The sequence below is a fragment of the Pistacia vera genome, unplaced genomic scaffold, assembly GCF_008641045.1.
Source record: "Pistacia vera cultivar Batoury unplaced genomic scaffold, PisVer_v2 Contig199, whole genome shotgun sequence".
NCBI lineage: Eukaryota > Viridiplantae > Streptophyta > Magnoliopsida > Sapindales > Anacardiaceae > Pistacia > Pistacia vera.
In genome coordinates this window covers 566760-583031 of record NW_022196000.1, presented here as the reverse complement: position 1 = coordinate 583031, position 16272 = coordinate 566760, and the positions used below count along the sequence as shown (strand labels likewise).

The following is a 16272-nucleotide window of genomic DNA, read 5'->3' as shown; positions in this document are numbered from 1 at the left end:
TCATCCAGATACATCTTCTCGACAAATCCTTGCTGACTGGATTCAATCAATGGGTTGTCTCGATTTCCAGGATGAAGACTCGAGCCACATTACCAACTTATCAGACAATTAAAGCTTTGCGTGTCTTCTTAAAATAAAAAGTTGTGTCCTTTATGTAAAACAGTGGTGGACTAAATGGCAGTTTACCAACTCTATGTAATATCTTCCGTATGTTTTGTAAAAGTCAAGTATTGTAGGCTTAAAAAAAAAAAAAATTCAAAAGTAAAAAAGTAAAAAAATTTAGTCGCGTATTAAATGACTCATTTATGAGTCTTGCTTGGGTTATATATCTCTTATATATAAATAAAGCCTTTTACCTTCTTGTGGAGAAGGAGGAGCTTTGTAAAACTCTTGTATATTTCTCTTACTCAAAAATCTCTCACTTCTCCCTTGCATATTTTCTTTACACATCTTTCCCATGGTTTTCCCATGTTTCTTTCATCTTTCTAAACTTTTCCTCAAACTCAAAGGTGTTGTAATATTCTGATAATGTTAAAGATAGCAAAAGATCCCAAGTATGTCTTTAATTTATGTTCTTTGACATGTTTAATATATATGTTCTTCATTTATGTTCTTGATGTATTTAATTTTCACTAACCCTTTTAGATGATGTTAGAAGTTGTGTGGGTATACGTGTGTGTGGGATAAAAGGAGGGTCTTGACCATGATTTCGACTGATCATTGTGTTGATTGGTTTCGCTTAGGTCGGCTATCATAATTGCCCATATGCATAAACTCCACGATCTTCTGACAACATCTTTAAGGTCTAGTAATCCGTATGGAAATCTTAACCCTTCTCAAGAACATAATTGTGAACCAAAAGGCTTATGATTTTTGTCTAAAGCTACTTCGAGTTGAGCAACTAAGAATTGGGTAAAATCTGAGACTACACTTCAAGAGCTCATTTATAAAATTCAAACTTCAATCTAAAACTTCTTTGACTCTGTCTGTCTCAAGGCTTTCATTTGAAAAATTCAATCACTACTCAACATTATAGTTTCTAATAATAACCGAAGTTCACAAAATCGTATAACAATGACGATGAACTTGACAAAATATGAACTACTAGACTCACCAAAATTCTTTCAAGTTTATAAAATCCTAGAAGAGCATGTATTCTAAGGTATGATTAAGATTTGCAACAACCATTTCCTAAGGAAAGCCCCCATAAATCCTTTAAATTTTCTCCTCACCTAAATAGTCTTTCAGTGTGCAGTCGTAAATCACTGAGCATCAGGTGAGCTCTCCCCAAAATCTTCAGAATCAGAGTCGTTAACCATCTTTTCCAGTGAATCCATATCGCCAGCTTCAGAAAGAGTATGAAACCGAAGTTTTTCTGCATCCTCACTGACCAAAAGATCAACAAAAGAAATAATCCATCATAAGCAAACCAAACAATTAGTTCTAGAGATTTTGTTTCTAACTTGATATGCGTGAGAAGAAAAAAAGAAAATGCTTAGAAATGGTTTGTTGAGCATTTTCAATTTCTAAATTCTTTACAAGAACCAAATTAGCTAGCAAATGAAAGAATGAAGGCCTACTCTGTAACCCCAAATATTTCCTTGACAATTAACGAGCTATCCCTTGAGCAGAACTCTGGCAGCTGGATCAAAAGTTCAGAACAGAAGCATAATTAATTCAAAATCGCGTACGCACAAAAATTCACAAAGAAATCTAGTATCACAGAATTCAGGGAACCACATATAAAACATTGTATCCCCCAACAAAAGAAAAAAAAAAAAAAAAAAGAAATTAAAGTTCACATCTTTTAGTTCTGAAAGACGGATCCAATCCAAAACAGTTTCTTTTTTTTTTTTTTTTTTTTCCACAGTTGTACAGGCTTCAAACTCAAAAGCGAATTAAATAGGAAGAATGATGCAAGTGAATAGCACAAAGATATTTCTTTTAACCAGATTTATGATATCTAAGTAAGCATGTCACAACATCGAAATCAGAATTCTCAGCCCATAAACTGAATGACCACTGTGCACAAATGTTTTTTGGGAGCAATATTGGATAGCTCAACAAGAGGGCACTACCCACAGGCCACAAAAAAAGAAATTTATTTGTGGCAAACATATTCAACACTTGTGAGCAATAACACATCTTCATGCATGTTTGTGAAACTACTGAGAAGTTGATCATACATCGCAACAAAATAAAATTGATTAAATTGTTTCATAAGGCAGTTTTTGAACCCATTGCAAAGGCCAAGGGCCAACACGGTATGGGAAAAAAGGGCATGTTATAACATGATTAAGAAATGTGACTGAACTGAAGCAACAAATAGGAGTTGGTAACAGTTCATGACTGACTGTTTGGCCACTTACTTCAGACAGATAAAAGACCTTTCCAAAAAGGGTTTGCACAGCAAGTTTTCTCTTAAATCCCTTTTCTGAGTACCCTGACATATCCATGACAACTGGACCTGAAAAACATAGACAAGCATGAGAAAAATGCAATTATCTAACTTATTTCTTACCATAATAGTGCTTCAAGGTAAACAAAAGTAAGCCACAACCACATATAAGTATCGCCATCAGTAAAATAATGTGAAAAAACAAAATAGGAATTTGGACTAGAGATAAACTTTACATTGACAAATTTGTCATGGACTACAGCTTACAATTGATCTCTATTTCAGATTTTAAAGATGAATTTGCTAAATAAGTACAGCTCTTGCTAAAATTTCCCTAGCAATACAATGGGATGATGGCATCCTTAGGACAGGCAAGAGCACAAAGCAAGCCAGTAGAATGTTATCTGAGCTACAAGTTTGGGCATGCACTTATAATCTACAATAAACCAGCAATCAAACATAAGCAGTTAAGAAAAGGGTAGACACAAATAGGATACCAGTACCCACCCTTTATTAGCTTAAAATGCATGGCTCAACTTCCACTCAACCGCCCTACCCCCTCTTTCAAAACCACCCACAAAAAGGCTATGCAGTGGCTTCTAAAGTTTAAGTTGAAAATATAACAGAAGCATGAGAAATATAAATGCATCCTAGCAGGTAAAGTCTAGATAATATTAACACTCCAAGCTAGATAAAGCAGGTGTGGCAAAACATTTAGCATAGTCTAACTTTCAAAACATAATCCCCCTGTAAAAGTCACCATCTAAATTATCTCTATCTTGCACCATTTCATAAGAAGAAAAACAAGTGAACAGTCCAGTCAATTGGCTATCAAATAATTAACAAACTAGATGGGATCATTGATTCTGCTAAGGATCTTATGGACAAGTCCAACATGAGCAAGGCCTACAAGTGTGATTGTTCATACGCAGTATCCCGCAAAATATTAAACACAAGTGTACTATGCACATCATATCATTGCTACACAGGATAGAGGCAATAATGAATGCCAGAACCAGAAACAAACCAAAATCAATGCTATAACAGTTACCTTTCTCTCTCACAATACGCCTAGAGATTTCATTTAAAATTTCAGCGACTTGGGAATCATCCAACACGGAAGCTTTTCTAAGCTGGATTAAGCTCGCAACTAATTCTGGATTGAATGGTTTCTCATTCAAAGCATACCTAATATACTTCCGCAAAATATCCTCCATGCTAAATCCTGTCTGGATGTAAATGACAAGTTGCTATCAAAATCCAATCTGTGTGCAAGCAGTACAATGTATAGTACAAATAACATAGATAAACAAGGAAGCATCACATGTTTCAACAAGAAGACCATTCAATATGCACCTATATCAATATATATGTAATTCTTCGTCCACAAGTGTTAGTGTGTGCTCATTAAATAGCAAGTTCATAGCCGCACTGCTTGAGAGTATAATATCGAAAGGAACACAGGATAAAGAGTCATATGTCTCACCTTTTGCATTAAGTCTTTTAAAGCTGATGGTTCTAATGCATTTCCTCCATTCTGCAGTAATTCATCTATTGATTTGCATAACACTGCATTCCTATTCACCTGAACATAATATCTCAAATTAGGCAAACCCCATAACATACAAACTGATAGAAACTTATCTAAAATCCTCTTTAAAAATAAAAAAAAAATTTACAAAATCTCAAAATTGTAGAATTTCGGTGTGCTGGGCACATCTGAGAAATAAATTTCGAAGTGATGGACATAATTCACTGGTTTCAAGTGTTATACTAAGCACAAGCTACATTGAAAACAACGAAAGCCAAAACTTCTCCAATTAAAAACACATATTAGAAGCACCCAAAAAATTCTCAAAATTGAATTTCTTATATTTTGTTCTTCATCTAAACAGAAACTCAAACACAACAGTGATCTCACCAATTTCTTGCGTTTATATTTAGGGGAATTGAACTTCTTAACCGTCTTAATAAAGGCAATAACGAAAGAAACACCAACATAAGCCAAAGGAACAGCAAGAATCCAAGGCAATTTGCTTTGGCCAACTCTGGGTCCAGGAATGGCTTGAGTGACTGACCCAGTGAACTCCACCAAGTCCAAAGCTTTCTCCTGAATCCACGGCAACTCTTCTTCTATTTCAATTTCAACTTCAACTTCCGCGTCTTTTTTTTGTTTCTTCACTGATTGATTGTTCTTGTCATTTTGAGCTGCCACGACAATTGAAGAAAACTTATGGGCAGTTCTTCGTTGTGGGGTTAACAAAAGAGAGGGTGAAGAGAAGGGTAGTTTGGGAATTCTAGTTCGGGGATAAAATTGGAGAGAAGAGAATGAGGAGGTTGAAGAAGAAGAAGCAAGGAAAGCCATTGCGTGACCGTGGACACCGCAACCGGTGTCAGCTGGGGTTTATAGTTGTTGACAAAATTTTCTTTTACTCCCTTAAGTTTGTTTAAATCCAATAGATCATACTAACTTTGAAAATATTCAAAATTTACCTTGAAATAATGAAATTAGTGATTGTCACATATCCTCCGAAAAACCACCCAATTTCATTGAAAAATAGACGATTTTGGAAATCACGTAATTGTCGCGTGCCAATATGCATGCATTGTGGCTGTATACTTCATGAATTTCATGAGAATTTAGAAACATTAGAAAGATATTGTAAACTTGCAAAGTTTTAATTTGTTTATTAAGGAGAGATTTACTTTTTACTCTGCTTCACCTAATTGCTAGCATATTTCTTCCACATGTTCATTGAGTTTTAAACGATCCGGCCATCTTAAAGATAGATAAAGAGGTAGGAATTTATCGAACGAATTACACTCCTCCATACACATGAGGAGTCCATTGATCAAAAGGGGTTGAGAAAGCTTTAAGGCATGAAATCATTAATCAATGAGTTGGTTAATGAATGAACAATGCCCTTTCTAACCACTTAAATCTAAGGTTTAACATTATGGAAAAATATATATTGTATAGTTTAAGGGGAACTAGAAAAGGTGAAAATGGGACATCTTCAATCTTTTCCCTAAAGCTTGGACTTTGGACTCTGAGGACCCCTGGACCATAGGGGAGGATAGATTTTGTATGTTGGACTTGGAGGTGGCTCTTCCTCTTTCTTGACTTCATCTTCATCTTCATCTAATATGTCTTTAGAAAATGCATTAGGGTTAGCTTTGATACAATTCTGCAAAGCCACGAATGGATGCACGCAATCCGAGCCCTACATTAAGAAAAAAATTATGTCAACACTGCTTTAAAATCTTTTAGATGCAATACTATAACGATAGAAAACTTAATGAAGCTTTAGCTTACCCCCATTGTTACTAGTGATTTTTTTCATCACCAAAAACTGATAATATTATTAACCAGAGGAGCGTAGCAGTTCTGGTTCTCTAAAAGTACAACTAATTCAACATGTCAAAAATGGATATACCATGTGAAAGCAGCTAAAATTTCTTTCTTTCAACTATATTAAAAACGTTCAGGATGATAGTGTGGTACAAGAGTCAAGACCAGCAAACGAGAACAAAACAATGGTATCTAATTTGGTGGCTCAGAGGATGTAAAAATAACGAAATATTCCGAGTAAAAGTGGTTCTCAAATAGTAAGGAAATACTCCAAGTTCACTCTGTCTTTTGTGTTTTTGCCAAACAATGCTATAAACAAAACATTGTCAACTAGAGTATGTCATAAAGATGGGCAACATATGCTAAGTCTAAGGCTTCTTAGAACTCAGAAAAGAGGTATGTGACATGGCCAACCTCATGCTGAAACAACATAGTATAGGTTTCACACACTCATTTCATCCTTTCAGATCAATCTAAGTCACACTAAAAGCTTGAATATCAAAGAGATATGGGAAGAATAGCTAATTAAGGTGGCAATACAAGATCCTAATCACCTATATTTCATCATAATTACCTTTTCCTCAGAAGTACTTTTGAGGAAGCAGAGAAAAGCCTCTGAGAACTGTTCCCCACATGGGCCTTTTCGCAAGTCAGCTATGCAAGGGCACTCTAATGCTTTCTGAGCCTTCGCATCAAGAGACTGAAAAATGCATGGTTCAATTTATTTAGCAGCTATTTTAAAATAGAAAGACAATTACATTACATACAAACAGTGAACCAACCTCATTCTCATCATCGCCATATGCTGCAGCTTCTGTGAAAGCACATAGTTGGAGAACACAACACCAAGAAAGAATCAAAAGGAAGATAATAGAAGAATGAGAACACTACCCAGAAGAATAACATAGAACTAAAATGCAAAAAAATAAAAACTACCAAACCAACACCAAGCCAACAAACCAGGAACATTAAATACATGGGATTCCCAGAAACTGCTGAAGAGAACAACTCAAAACACAAATTAAACTTGTGCACAGTATTTCGAAAACATAACTTTGATGCCACCGCACATAGAAATACACCCATGTTTATATAATGAAGCGAATTATCGAAGATTCGTGAAAAAACACAAACGAAAGTTTCCTTTAGACCTTTTCACAAACACCTAACAATCATGACTCTAAGCCTATATAGTTTGTAATATAGGCAGCAAAGAAAGAGGGTTAGCAAAAACAACCTGCAAGAAGCGATTCCATGGAGCTTGCAGGTGATGATGATGAGTGTTGGGGTTCACTTTGAGTTTGAGCTTCATCAACTGCCTCGCTTTGAACTTGACCCATGTTGATGATGTACCAAAAGAAAGCCAGATACTTGGTCAAAGAGTGTCGACTGTCGAGAGTTGAGATACATGAAATTCTATATCTATATTTTATGACATAATAAAACTAATTAGAAATTAATTTGTATATGTCACATATCATAAATTTTTTTATATATGATTTTATACAATGGATAGAATCACTATTTAACAACATTATTAATATTAATATGAGAAATAATTTAATTATTAAAGGTACGGTCTATCTTGTTTAGAAGAGCATTATTCATTTATAACACCTATGATAGGAATATCGGTTCCTTATCCTATTCTTATTTTATCTAAAATACATATTTATTTTCCTATTCTTAAAATTCAATCATATTCTATTTAACTATTTTTAAATTCCTAAATTTGTTAATTTAGTTAAACGATCTCTACAAGAAAACATTGAAAATTAATAAAAAAAAAAACACTCTCACCCACCTATTAAATGCCAACAGCCAACCACCCTCTGATGGTAAAAAAAAAAACACTCTCACCCATCTATTAAATGCCCACAGTCAACCACCCTCCTATGGTGGTGGCCGGCTACTGCCATTTAATGTATAAGTAGGGGTATTTTTTTATTAATTTTTAATGTTTTATTATAGGGGGTGTTTTAAATTAACAAACCTAAAAGGTGTTTTGTTATTTTTAAATCATATCCTCGTAATAACAATCCAATTAACTTTTTTAAAAATATTACTCAAAATAACAAAATAAACATAGTCATCATTCAACTATTCTTCAGAGACAGTTATCCCACAATAATCTACCGTCGCAACTATGACACAAATATTTGTTTATGCCACCGTTAAAACTTGATTAGTTACAAGTTAAATGATTTAACACTTGTCATAAATGATCAAATAATAAAAATGTCATAAACTAGTTAAATGAGTTAAATGCGCTTAGGATCAGTCCTTGTGAGGACCGATCCTATAAGTTCCAATCCCAAAATTAGACCAGGCCTATGCAAGAGGGCTTGGGCCTAGGTTTGATCCCTCCTCCAATCTCGGGCTTGGGATTGATCCCAAACCCCTGCCTAGTTTTGTGTAAGCCCCTTATAAATATCCAAAACTCCCTAATTTATTCAAAATAGATAATAGATATGGGGTTAAAATGTAGTTTACAAAAAAATAAAAATTTCCCAGGTCTTAAGGATCGGTCCGGCCCTTAAACCAGGACCGGTACCGATTGGGTCCCGTCCTTGTCCAGCTATAGATATTTTTTTGGCATCCGACCCCTCGTATTTTGGCCCGACCCTAAGTTTGCCTTAACTCACATTTTACATGTGTAATTCAAGTTTTCAAAATAATAATAATAAATAAATAAATAAAAAGAACCAAAAAAGCAACTGCTGACATGAGAAAGGACAAGAAACCAGCAAAGAGAATCCGGGAAAGCTTCTGCTTAAAGTGATGTAAAAATATCTGATTAATTTCACAAATGGAAGATCGTTCAATAATGGAAGCAGGAGACGGTGCCGTTGTTGTTAAGAAGGGAGTGTTGGAGAATTTCATGTTGAATCAACAAAACTCATTGAAGTTTCTGTTTCAGCGCAAGAGGAAATCCCCATCTCAATCCCATTCACCATCTAATGATGAAGACTCCCCTGCAATCTCTCCCAAACACATCCCTCAGCTCTCTGCTGTTGCCAACTCTGTCGTCGCTCGCTGTTCCAAGTACGCCCTTTATTCTCAGTCTTTTAACATTCATTTCATTTTTTCAATTCAACTTAAATCTAGATCTAGGGTTTGTAATTATTTTGTGGATTATAACATTAGATTGATCAATATTTGAACCTTTTGGAGTTATTTGATAGTCACTGAGTTACTATGAAGAAAGAAAGAACATTCAGATGCTTAGAGATAATTTTGGTTTTGTCTGTGATAATAAGAATAATAAATACTCGACAATGTTGCAGGATACTTAAAATCTCTACTGAAGAATTGCAGCATCGCTATGACATTGAGCTGCCTGAGAGTGTTAAGCAACTTTTGACATATGCGCGGCATTTTGTTGAGTTTTGCTCATTCCAAACACTCACTGTGATGAGTAGAACTCCAGATTATTTGAGTGACCCGGATTTCCGCCGTTTAACATTTGACATGATGCTTGCATGGGAGACCCCTAGTGTTGAGTGTGAATCAGATAATAAAGTGAGGGAGTCCTTCTTTGTTACTTATTGGCATTTGTAAGATTTAAGCTTGATGTTATTGCTTTGAATTCTGTTCAACTGCAGGAATCTCCTTCTTCCAGCAATCATGAAGAAGAGGATGAGGATGGGTTATCAATATTTTATTCAAGTTCCACAAATATGGCTGTTCAGGTTCTTCTAAAACCATTTTGACATTTTCCCTTTTTTTTTTTTTTTTTTTTTTTAAGTTTGCATGTTAGGGTGTTAGTGCAGGGAAGTGATAAGTATTTTAATCTTAGGCCTGAGACAATTGTAATCAGAATTATTATATACGCTTCCTCAGGTCGGTGACAATAAAACTGTTGGGCCAGAGGCTTTTGCACGTATAGCTCCTGTTTGTGCTGCTGTTGCAGATTTAATAACTGTTCACAATCTATTTGAAGCACTTACAAGCTCTTCAGGCTCTCGACTCCATTTTCTCATATATGAAAAATATCTTCGGAGCCTTGACAAGTATGAATAGCTCCTCGATCTTTATCAATTCTATAAACTCCAGTTGCTTAGGTTTCTGAAAATAATGTGTCAATTTGTGTAGAGGCAACAGGGCGTTATGCTTGTTGATGATTTGGATGCAATAATTCATGCTTCCTGCCTTGATGCCCTAATATTTCTCATAACATTTTTGGAAGTTGCTTTACTATTATTTTCGTATCACTTTAATTACTTACAATGAAGATTCAGAGCATTCTGTCTATACATTTTTGAAATGCTCTTTTGAGCTGATTTACAAGCCATATTGTTCCACAAACTTATATGGTTACATTGAGACCATTATTTCAGCATGTTTCATCTTTCAGGTTGAGAAGAAGAGTGTACTTTAGGTTTCCTTCATATTTATAATTGAAGCACTCATCTTAATTATGAAATGAGAGGGTTGACATAATATGCCCCATTGTAATGGTCGGCCAATTATAATCCTTAAGTTCTTGCATTTACTAGTGAGAGTATAAATTATGTGCCACAGAGGAATTCTCAGGCCGCCAAGACCATGTACACTATATTGAGTCTTAAGGATTACAGTTTTATCAAACGACGATAGAGGTTAGTGTATATTCAGTTGCTCTTCTAAGACCTTGCTTTGGCAGGAGCCATATTTGATAATGACCTTCTATGCATGTAAAACTTGTGTACTACTTGAAGGTTAAAGAATGGGCTTCAAGAAAGGCATACCCATTGCTCTTGGAGCCATAATCTAGGTTGTATTTAGCTATTTATGGGTATCAGGAAAAAAAAAAAAGAAAAAAAAGGAAAGGGTATTTGATTCCTAATTGCACCATTGCATCATATGATTCATATTTTGACCAGAAAGAGTGAAGATATTTAACTATATTGTCTTTTTTTTTTTTTTTTTAATGTAGTATTTTTATTTTTACTATATTCTTTATAGAAGTTGAAATACTTTTTCAATATTTTTATGTATGTGGCTCTTTTCTTATATGCAGGGTTATTAAGGCTGCAAAAAGTGCATTGGGGTCTTCAATTTCCAGACTCCAGCTTGCTGCCAACTTTCAGCTTGCTGAGGGGGAGATCATTCTTGATGTTGATGGTTCTGTTCCTACTCAACCAGTTCTTCAACATATTGGAATGTCAGCCTGGCCTGGTAAGTCATTGTTCCTTAAAGTAGGTCCCCAATGTCTAATCAGTCTATCTGCCTTGCTGTCCATGTTGGCTTATCACTATACCCCTTATCATAGTGTTTAGACAGTTGACTTTGTTTCTTCTGGCGCCATGTTGTTATGCTTCAATTCTAATTATTTGAGGAATAATTGGTTACAGTCGGTACAATATAGTCGCCATTCTCCTCAGCTGAATTGGGAGAATCTGATGTGCTTCAATGATTATTTTTTTCTTCTCTATTATTTTTTTTTCCTGGACTTCTTTTCATAATCATTGTGTTTCTGTTTGTGTAGGGCGGCTGAGTCTAACTAATAATGCTCTGTACTTTGAATCATTGGGAGTTGGTTTATATGACAAAGCCGTTAGATATGATCTGGCAACTGACATGAAGCAGGTCATAAAACCTGAATTGACTGGACCACTGGGTGCACGTATCTTTGATAAAGCTGTGATGTACAAGTCGACAGCTATGTATGTTATCTGACAGCATGTCTTACAGATTGTAAACTTGTATAACTCATGGGCTTACAATCTTTTTTCCTATTTTCCTTTTGTCATGGTGGTTATTTTTTTTTTTTTTTTCTTGTTTATATTATTTATTTTTGATGCATCTATAGAGAAGAGCCTGTTTATTTTGAGTTCCCTGAATTCAAAGGCAACTCTCGCCGCGACTATTGGTTGGATATATGTCTTGAGATCCTGCGAGCACACATGTTTATTAGAAAAAACAACTTCAATGAGACTCAACGATTGGAAGTAATAGCAAGGGCTATGTTAGGCATCTTCAGATATCGTGCAGTTAGAGAAGGTTTCCACATCTTCTCATCCCAATACAAAACATTACTTGCTTTTAACCTTGCTGAAAGTCTACCAAGGGGGGATGAAATCTTGGAAACTCTGTCTAGGCGCTTGACACTGTTGAATGTTGGTGGTGCTCAACATGATATGGCTGTGAGCCCACACGCAAAACAAAAGCTGAAACAATCCCCAGTTGCTATTTTGACGCTAAGTCAACTTGGATTCGTTTGGAAAACAGAGACAAATCTTGATTTAGAAGCGATGGTAATTGGAGATATTTGTGTTGGAGAGACAAATCCTTTGGAGATAGCAGTGAAAAAGTCAGTATCAGACACAGGAAGGGTTGAAGCTGCACAGGCAACTGTGGACCAAGTGAAGGTGGAAGGGATAGACACAAATGTTGCAGTAATGCAGGTAGATTTATAATAGCTTCTTGTTGAATTGTGTTTTATTGGCCAAAATATTAAAATCTGCTTGAATTATACATTTGGAATTTTATTGCTCAGAAACTGTGTTCATTTTCTTCCCTTAGTGGAAGAAAGATGAATCTTTTGTCTCTCTCCTTTAGGAAGAGACCTTGATTTGTCATCAGATCTTGAATATGTATTTCACTTAACTATAAGTGAAAAGTTTTTTAACCTTTGGAGTACTGGAAGCTGAGAAATTGAAATCAAGCTTCTAAATTGCACTGTTAGTGTTAAATCATTTTTATTTGGAGCACTGTTGAAACAAAAGGGGAATTCAATTTCAGAATATCGACACATTGATAACCATAAATAGATAGTCTTTTCTTTATCAATAACAAAAGTTCCTTTGAAATTTAATCATTATTACACTTTCCTATTTTCTGATATTTACTGTGTGTAGAGCTTATGGGATGAAATTTTTGGGTTTTAATTTGAATAATGACTGAGATTGTTCCTTCTCTATGGTGCAGGAGTTGCTGTTCCCCATCATTAAAATAGCTAACTATGTTCAACTTCGCGCCTCTTGGGAAGACCAATTTAAATCAACAGTGTTTATGGTGTTGACTTGCATTGCTATTTCAAGGTAACTTGTCTTTGGATTGAATCCTCTGCATCCTTGGTTACAAGGTTGTTCAATATCTACTTTATTGTTGCATATTGATGGCTTCTGAAAAATATTTACTTGTTTCAATGTAATAAGTTATCAAACAAGACTTACCAATCTCAACTGGATAAAAACAATAGTTCCATCTCACGTGCATGAGGGTCTTAGTTTAAGTCCTAAAATTTAGTTATTATTTTTCCAGAAATTGTAGCTATGTGGATGTTGAGTTGGGTGCTTGTCAGTGTAGAAAATTGTAGAATTTAAGTGGATTCATTAAATAAATAATACAGTGAGGGAAGATGGAAGAACAGGGTACTTTGGGTGTTTTGCCTTCAAGTCTTTCTTAAATTGGTCAGTAGATGATCCTTAGCTTCCTCCTCTTGAGCAAGCTTCTTTAGCTTCTCGTGTCCCTCAATTCTGTTAGTGTTTCCCTGAAATCTTATCCTGTTAGCTTTGCATCTCATATGATTTAGACAGCAAAACATGGAGATTTTAATTTTAGCTTGGACAATAGCTCATGGAAAACTAAACACAATTTAATTTGGAGGAGAATTAGCTTGGGCTGTCAGCTCGGAGCTCTGTGTCATCTTGGTTTCCACATTTCTGAAATTTTAAGTTTTCAAGAGATCAGACAAAGCTGTTGAATAAAGCTATTTATTTCATGTACAGGGGGTGGATCAGTTATATGTTGGCAGCCACTTCAGTATATTTGGCAGTTCTCATGCTCTGGCGTAGGTATTTTAACAAAGGAAAGCCATTAGAAGCCCTCAAAATTACTCTACCCCCAACTAAAAACGCAGTAGAACAGCTGCTGACATTACAGGAAGCTATCACTAAAGTTGAAGCACTAATTCAAGATGGAAATATTGTTCTTCTGAAATTAAGAGCTTTACTATTTGCTGTTCTTCCCCAGGTATGTACTCTAGATCTAGACATGAATATAATATTCTTGTTCCACCATATATACGTGTCTACAGGCATATTGTTTCCATTCCTTACGACATATTAATTTTTGTCATTTTGCAGGCAACAGACAGAGTTGCTCTATTGTTGGTTTTCATGGCTGTTGTCTTTGTATTTCTGCCTTTGAGATACTTAATTATCTTAGTGTTTCTGGAGCCTTACACGAGGGAGATGCCATATAGGAAAGAAAGCAGTGATAAGTGGCTAAGGCGGATAAGAGAATGGTGGTTCAGGATACCAGCAGCTCCTGTTCAGCTTGTTAAACTCGATGAAAAGAAGAAAAAGAAACGATGAATACTGTTAACAAGCATTCAATTGTAAATAAGTAATTACAGTTTAAATCTCCTACTGAATTGTTCTATTAAACATTCAATGAGCCCTTTGTTTCTCTCTACATCTCTTTTTTTAATATCTCTAAGTATACTTGTTATTCAGGTATGAAATTATCGAGTTGACACTCAACTTCATCCAGTACCTGTGACTTAGAAGCTCTAAAAGGAAAAAAGTGGCAATATGATGGTGATATATGTACAAAATTTCTATCATAAACTGTGTGTTGAGTAATACAATTAATCTTGCAACAGCCCAAAAATAAAGGGCAAAAATGAGTCTACAAGAAGTCTAAAACCTGTACAAATTCCATTGTCACACATTATCTGGCCAGAACTCCCTGCGAAATGCCCGCTCAAATTCCCTTTCCTGCAAACGTTGTTCCAACTCCTGCATCTTCCTCATCCTTTTAGATGCCTTAGATTTCCTTGGAGGTGTTTGATCCTGCAATTTATTGCAAGGATTTTACCCCAATGCAGCAAAAGGCATATAATAAGATGATCATTGCAAAAGAGAAACCATCAGAGCACATGTATTATTCATTTTATAGTAAGTCTCTCCATAATATACACGTAAGAGATATAGGCAAATATGTCCAACAGTTCAACAAATCAAGTGAAAAGGCACACTTGGGATGAGAAAACATAGATGTTTCTAATGGTTTAAAATTCTTATTAGAGATGGTCGTCGATCGATTGCTAATAAACTTTCTTCACGACCTTTCTGTTAGTTGATTTCAATCAAAGCAGTCTAATTTCACACAGCAAAATAGATGTATTCTTGCATTTTTCTGTAACCAGTTCTTATACAGTTATTCTTTGACAATATGGATCTATTTCAAGAACTCAGTGGCTAAGGCCACATCTCCTTTCTGACACTTATTTTCACTTTTCTTGGTGGAAGAAGTTTTCAACTCATGATAAAAAGGAAACCGAAGAAAAAATAATTTAAAGATATGGCTAATGAAGTCTACGGCACTAACCTTGTCATTTTGGCATTCTGAAATGGGAGCTTCAAGAGGCTTTGGTAGTTTCTTCTTTACTTTTTCTGATCCTAGACCTCGTTTATTGTTCTTCAAATAAGTTTTTACCGGCTCCAACCTACCCTGTTAGCACCGTAAGCTCAGTGTTAAGATAGAAACAAGCATAATAATAACCATAAAAGTGGCACGAAGAAAACACAAATTGCATCATAACCAGCCACAAAAGACAACTCATATATCCATCACAAAACATACTACTCTTGACCAGCAATAATATTGAGATTCAGCCCGAATCAGCTTACACAGTTCCATTCAGTTCAATAAAATCCACAGCTCTTATTAAACCACGGTCTCCAAAAGCTGAATATATCTACAATTGAGATTAATGCCCTACCTTCAACAACGATTTGTTTCTGTAATTACAACTAACTTAATCATGTTAAACTTTTTCCTTTTTCCAATAACCCAGAAATCCCTCCAACCCACCTCAGCAAATTCGCATTCTAAACAAAGAATTCACCGAATTTTACAAAACAAATTATAGAAACCAGAAATTTGTACGCAACAGAAATTAATAATGAACAAGAACATGAAACTGGTAAAGTAGTCTGCGTTTATTTAGCTAACCTGCTGAGAAATTCCAAGCCCAGTTCCTTCTTTCCATCCGTGCTTCTTCAAAAGCTGCAAAAACAATCAAACCCTTCAATTAACATCTCAAAATCCGCATAAATATATGATGATGATGATGATGATGATAATAATAATAATAATAATAAAACCCCACAAAGCTAAAATTGAAATACCTGGAAGCCGATATTGGATGAACCAATAGCCGTGGATGAACCCGAAAACTCCTCCCCCATCGCTTCCCCTTCAGCCAACTAAACCCTAGATTCCAGATCCCAATTCCAATCAAATAAAAATCAAATTTTGATCTCCCAGGCGATCACTGAATCATCAAATCTCAGTTTTTTTTATTTCTACGAGCCCTTGTCGGTTCAGGACTCTTCTTTGGGCTTGCGGGTTGGGCTTGATGGAAAATTAAAGGCCCAAATAATTTTGGGCCCATCTCATCAAGTTTTAAAAGCCCGTTTAATCATAGGCCTGGCCCAACAGTTTTTTGTTTTTATTATGTTTTCGTTTCCCGTCTACCTCCTAAAATAAATACACACGTAAATATAAAATTAAACAAAATAAAAAT

The 16272-nt window shown here is 35.3% G+C and overlaps 4 protein-coding genes across 5 annotated transcripts; 1 reads left to right on the top strand and 3 right to left on the bottom strand.

Moving 5' to 3' along the window:
* Positions 1-1003: 1003 nt before the first annotated feature.
* Positions 1004-4795, bottom strand: LOC116128304. The gene is made up of 6 exons (XM_031414013.1): positions 4320-4795; positions 3885-3983; positions 3450-3627; positions 2370-2467; positions 1581-1642; positions 1004-1386 (listed from the first exon to the last, which is right to left on the bottom strand). The coding sequence occupies exons 1-6, from the start codon at positions 4761-4763 to the stop codon at positions 1263-1265; spliced, it is 1005 nt and encodes a 334-aa protein (XP_031269873.1). The 5' UTR covers positions 4764-4795; the 3' UTR covers positions 1004-1262.
* Positions 4796-5185: 390 nt separating this feature from the next.
* LOC116128310 (mitochondrial intermembrane space import and assembly protein 40 homolog) lies at positions 5186-7217 on the bottom strand. The gene is made up of 4 exons (XM_031414019.1): positions 6988-7217; positions 6533-6564; positions 6325-6450; positions 5186-5622 (listed from the first exon to the last, which is right to left on the bottom strand). Exons 1-4 carry the CDS (start codon positions 7088-7090, stop codon positions 5428-5430), a joined length of 456 nt encoding a protein of 151 aa, XP_031269879.1. The 5' UTR covers positions 7091-7217; the 3' UTR covers positions 5186-5427.
* A 1239-nt stretch (positions 7218-8456) lies between these two features.
* LOC116128295 lies at positions 8457-14314 on the top strand. Of its 2 annotated transcripts, XM_031414004.1 has the most exons (11): positions 8457-8795; positions 9038-9272; positions 9356-9442; positions 9594-9763; positions 10753-10910; positions 11221-11398; positions 11545-12139; positions 12663-12775; positions 13466-13709; positions 13823-14084; positions 14195-14314. In XM_031414004.1, exons 1-10 carry the CDS (start codon positions 8560-8562, stop codon positions 14051-14053), a joined length of 2247 nt encoding a protein of 748 aa, XP_031269864.1. In that variant the 5' UTR covers positions 8457-8559; the 3' UTR covers positions 14054-14084; positions 14195-14314. The 2 variants fall into 2 exon arrangements, with proteins under 2 accessions (XP_031269864.1, XP_031269863.1); XM_031414003.1 differs by lacking the exon at positions 14195-14314 and having other exon boundaries at positions 13823-14153.
* Positions 14274-16033, bottom strand: LOC116128298 (G patch domain and ankyrin repeat-containing protein 1 homolog). Its single transcript, XM_031414008.1, has 4 exons — positions 15875-16033; positions 15699-15752; positions 15072-15194; positions 14274-14533 (listed from the first exon to the last, which is right to left on the bottom strand). The coding sequence occupies exons 1-4, from the start codon at positions 15932-15934 to the stop codon at positions 14405-14407; spliced, it is 366 nt and encodes a 121-aa protein (XP_031269868.1). The 5' UTR covers positions 15935-16033; the 3' UTR covers positions 14274-14404.
* Between the last annotated feature and the right edge of the window lie 239 nt (positions 16034-16272).

Coding starts and splice junctions, on each gene's coding strand:
- LOC116128304 (XM_031414013.1), bottom strand. CDS start 4,763: ATGGCTTTCCTTGCTTCTTCTTCTTCAACCTCCTCATTCTCTTCTCTC. Junction 3,984..4,319: donor AATATAAACGCAAGAAATTG/GTGAGATCACTG, acceptor TATTATGTTCAG/GTGAATAGGAATGCAGTGTT. Junction 1,643..2,369: donor AGGTCTTTTATCTGTCTGAA/GTAAGTGGCCAA, acceptor CTTTTGATCCAG/CTGCCAGAGTTCTGCTCAAG.
- LOC116128310 (XM_031414019.1), bottom strand. CDS start 7,090: ATGGGTCAAGTTCAAAGCGAGGCAGTTGATGAAGCTCAAACTCAAAGT. Junction 6,451..6,532: donor ATGGCGATGATGAGAATGAG/GTTGGTTCACTG, acceptor TGCATTTTTCAG/TCTCTTGATGCGAAGGCTCA. Junction 5,623..6,324: donor AAAGTACTTCTGAGGAAAAG/GTAATTATGATG, acceptor TTCTTAATGTAG/GGCTCGGATTGCGTGCATCC.
- LOC116128295 (XM_031414004.1), top strand. CDS start 8,560: ATGGAAGATCGTTCAATAATGGAAGCAGGAGACGGTGCCGTTGTTGTT. Junction 9,764..10,752: donor TATCTTCGGAGCCTTGACAA/GTATGAATAGCT, acceptor TCTTATATGCAG/GGTTATTAAGGCTGCAAAAA. Junction 11,399..11,544: donor ATGTACAAGTCGACAGCTAT/GTATGTTATCTG, acceptor ATGCATCTATAG/AGAAGAGCCTGTTTATTTTG.
- LOC116128298 (XM_031414008.1), bottom strand. CDS start 15,934: ATGGGGGAGGAGTTTTCGGGTTCATCCACGGCTATTGGTTCATCCAAT. Junction 15,195..15,698: donor GGCTTGGAATTTCTCAGCAG/GTTAGCTAAATA, acceptor CGGTGCTAACAG/GGTAGGTTGGAGCCGGTAAA. Junction 14,534..15,071: donor CAGAATGCCAAAATGACAAG/GTTAGTGCCGTA, acceptor AATAAATTGCAG/GATCAAACACCTCCAAGGAA.